Raw genomic sequence first — 3104 nt, forward strand, 5'->3', positions numbered from 1 at the left:
GATATAGATATAGATATAGATATAGATATAGATGTAGATATAGATATAGATATAGATATATAGATATAGATAGATATAGATATAGATAGATATAGATATATATATACCGATATATATATAGTTAAATTTATATACATAGATATATACTACTTAATTGTAGAACTTTAAGTAAAGATTTCTGCAGTGAGGAGAGTGCGTAGAATTTACCCGCTTCATACGCCAGCACTCTCTTCACATTTTTTTCAAGCTCTGCTTTGTCTGCATTTGGCTTGCCGATGTCTGAGAAAATTAAAATAAAATAAAACAAATAAAGCATTAAATAAAATAAAAGGAAATATAGCACTTAAATGAAATAAAAGCAAGTCTGACATTAAAATAAAATATAAATAAACAAAACATTACAATAAAATTAAAACAAATAAAACAAAAACAAATAAAATAAGCAAAGATATGTAGCAGAGACAACGAGGGGAAGCATCAGCAGCAGAAGCTGCATGCAGATTATTTTATATATTATTATTATTATTATATATTATTATAATAAATACTGCAGAGTATTTCTATTATTTATCTTTTTTTCTTTCTTTAATAAAATAAATTATTTAATAACTTCTTTTATTTATCTTCGCTCCTTATTTGTATTTATTTTCACTTACCCTCGATTGTCAGCCTTAGATACTTTGCAATGGCTGCAAACAAACAGCAGAAAACAAACAAAAAGAAAGAGCTGTATTGCTGCAGGGTGTATATAATAGAATAGAGAAGAAAAGAAAACAAATATTATTCATAGAAAAAGAATTAATAATATTTGTTTTCATCTTCCTCTTCAAATGCACAATGCAAATAGAAAAGGATTGTATTTGAAACAACACATAACACAAACAATGACAGAAAAAACAGAAGCATCATAAGATAGAGAAGAGAACTAAACAAATATAGTTAATAATTTATTCATTTAGCTGAATGCACAAAGCACTAAAAGTAGAGAATGAAGGTGAAGAAACAAACAAAGATATTTTTTTTTCTAGAGAGTAGAGCAGAAGACACAAATGAATAAAGAGATTATTCTTCTTTTTATTTTATCAAAATGAACAGAGTACTAAAATCATTTCTTTTTTTATGCTGCGTACTCTTCAACGCCCGTTTGTCTACAAGACAGGAGACCGCAACAAGTCGTGCAGAAACTGCAGAGAGAAAAAAACACAAAAAACAAATAAATCAAATTAATAAATGCATCGCAACACATTAATGCATATTATCCACCTAATCGAATCCTCAAACATAATTTCAATTGCCTCTTATTAGCTTAGCACACTGCACAAATGCAAATAAAATGTTTAAAAACAAGCGGCGTCTGCATCCATATATATATATATATATGCATATCTATATGTAAGTATATATGTATATATAAATATATGTCTATATAAGTACGTGTGCATATATATATATATATGTAAGTACATTAGGAACACATAGTGGTTCATTTGCTGGAGACATGTTTAAATGTTGAAATTCAACTTCAGCGCAAACTGCACTTCGACTTTGAATTGGCTTGCAGTTGTGTTTGACTGCAGCAAAGTAAATAATGTTTTCACCACTGTAAAGCCAAATGTTTATTTTATTTCAATGTTCCTTATGTATATTTGATCAATTTATACACCATTATAATGCATTATAACGAATAAAATAGCAAAAAGCGACTTAGTTCACCGATTTTCTCCTTCTCTTCCACTTTAGCGAGCAGTGCCGGCTGTTTGCCGCTTTCCTGAAGAGCTGAAGAAAGAGAAGCAGAAGAAACAGAAAAGAAGATATAATATTTCCTTTTATTGTTTAAAAAAATATGAAAAAAGGCTTTGAACTAGTTGCTGATCATTCAGAAAAAAGAAGAATAAAAAAAGTGAAGAGCAAACAGTCACTAAATTTATTATTTATTATTCAGGTGTGTATACACCTCATGCAGTTTCTTACCGCGTTTAACGAGGTCATATTTTTGTTTGAGTTTCTTTAGACCCATAAAATCTGAGAAGATTAAAAAACAACAAACTCAAAATATATAGTACAATTAAACAAACAATTTGATTATTGATTAACCGCCTCACGTTAAGAAGAAGATAAAACGAGAAAATCAACGTTAAAAATAATAATTGTTTAATGTTCGTCCTTAACATAACACTAATCTTTAATTTTGTTTCATTATTTTTGTTTCTTTTGAGGAAATATGATTGAAGCTTTTCGGTGTTTTCTTTTTCGTTTTCTGCGTCAGCCATCGTTTCTGATATTTTCTTTTCTATTATTTTGTGCACTCTCTCTTCTTTTCTGTCGTTGTTTTATCTTTCTTGCTTTGTTCATCTCTATTATATTTTTCAATTAGTAAACGCTTTCTCGTTTTCTGCGCTCTTTCACAGCCATACCGCAAACCCCCGCTTGCATGTCGAAGTGCAGCACTGCAGCAAATCGCAGCAAAAAGAGGAGGCAGCAAACAAACATATGCTTTATATATTTAGCTTGCAGTCGTTTTGTTTATCAATACATACATATATACAGGTATATATATGTAGATGCATAAGTGTACATACATATATATATGCATATATACATGTATATATATATGCATATATATATATATATATGTATATATATGTTGGTTTATATATCAGGGTGTATACATCAACATATTTTTACTATTTTTAAAGAATAAATGTGTGAATGACTCACTCTCCGGAATAAAGGAGAACTGATCGATGATGTCGGCTTGCGCTGCAGACAAACAACTTCAAAAAAAACTCAAATAAAAATGAAGAGCAGCAAAACTCTAATTAAATTAAATAATAAAGAATTAAATCAAGCAGCATATCATACGGATGCACCTCCAGCACAAACAGACAAACCTTAAACCCTAAACACTAAACCCTAAACCCTAAAACCCACAAACATTTGTTTTTAATTTTCTTTACCTTTTTCAACGCATTCTTTCAGTCGCTTGAATCCACTTTGCGTATTTTCTAATTCAGGCGCCTCTATAAGCGCATGCACAAACACATGCACATACACTGTAATGCAAACAAATATCTTTAAAACTTGTTGCCGAAATCTTATTTGCT

General features: G+C 29.6%; 1 protein-coding gene across 1 annotated transcript; it reads right to left on the reverse strand.

The window, feature by feature from the left end:
* Positions 1-207: 207 nt before the first annotated feature.
* On the reverse strand, positions 208-2433 carry EAH_00064670 (hypothetical protein; the record flags this gene model as incomplete). Its single annotated transcript, XM_013392943.1, has 6 exons — positions 208-279; positions 657-689; positions 1131-1184; positions 1714-1776; positions 1972-2022; positions 2415-2433. Coding segments are annotated over 6 exons (292 nt in total), but the record flags the coding sequence as incomplete, so codon positions are not given.
* Between the last annotated feature and the right edge of the window lie 671 nt (positions 2434-3104).

This window comes from Eimeria acervulina, genomic scaffold (genome assembly GCF_000499425.1).
Source record: "Eimeria acervulina Houghton genomic scaffold, Eah_scaff2029, whole genome shotgun sequence".
Taxonomy (NCBI): Eukaryota; Apicomplexa; class Conoidasida; order Eucoccidiorida; family Eimeriidae; genus Eimeria; species Eimeria acervulina.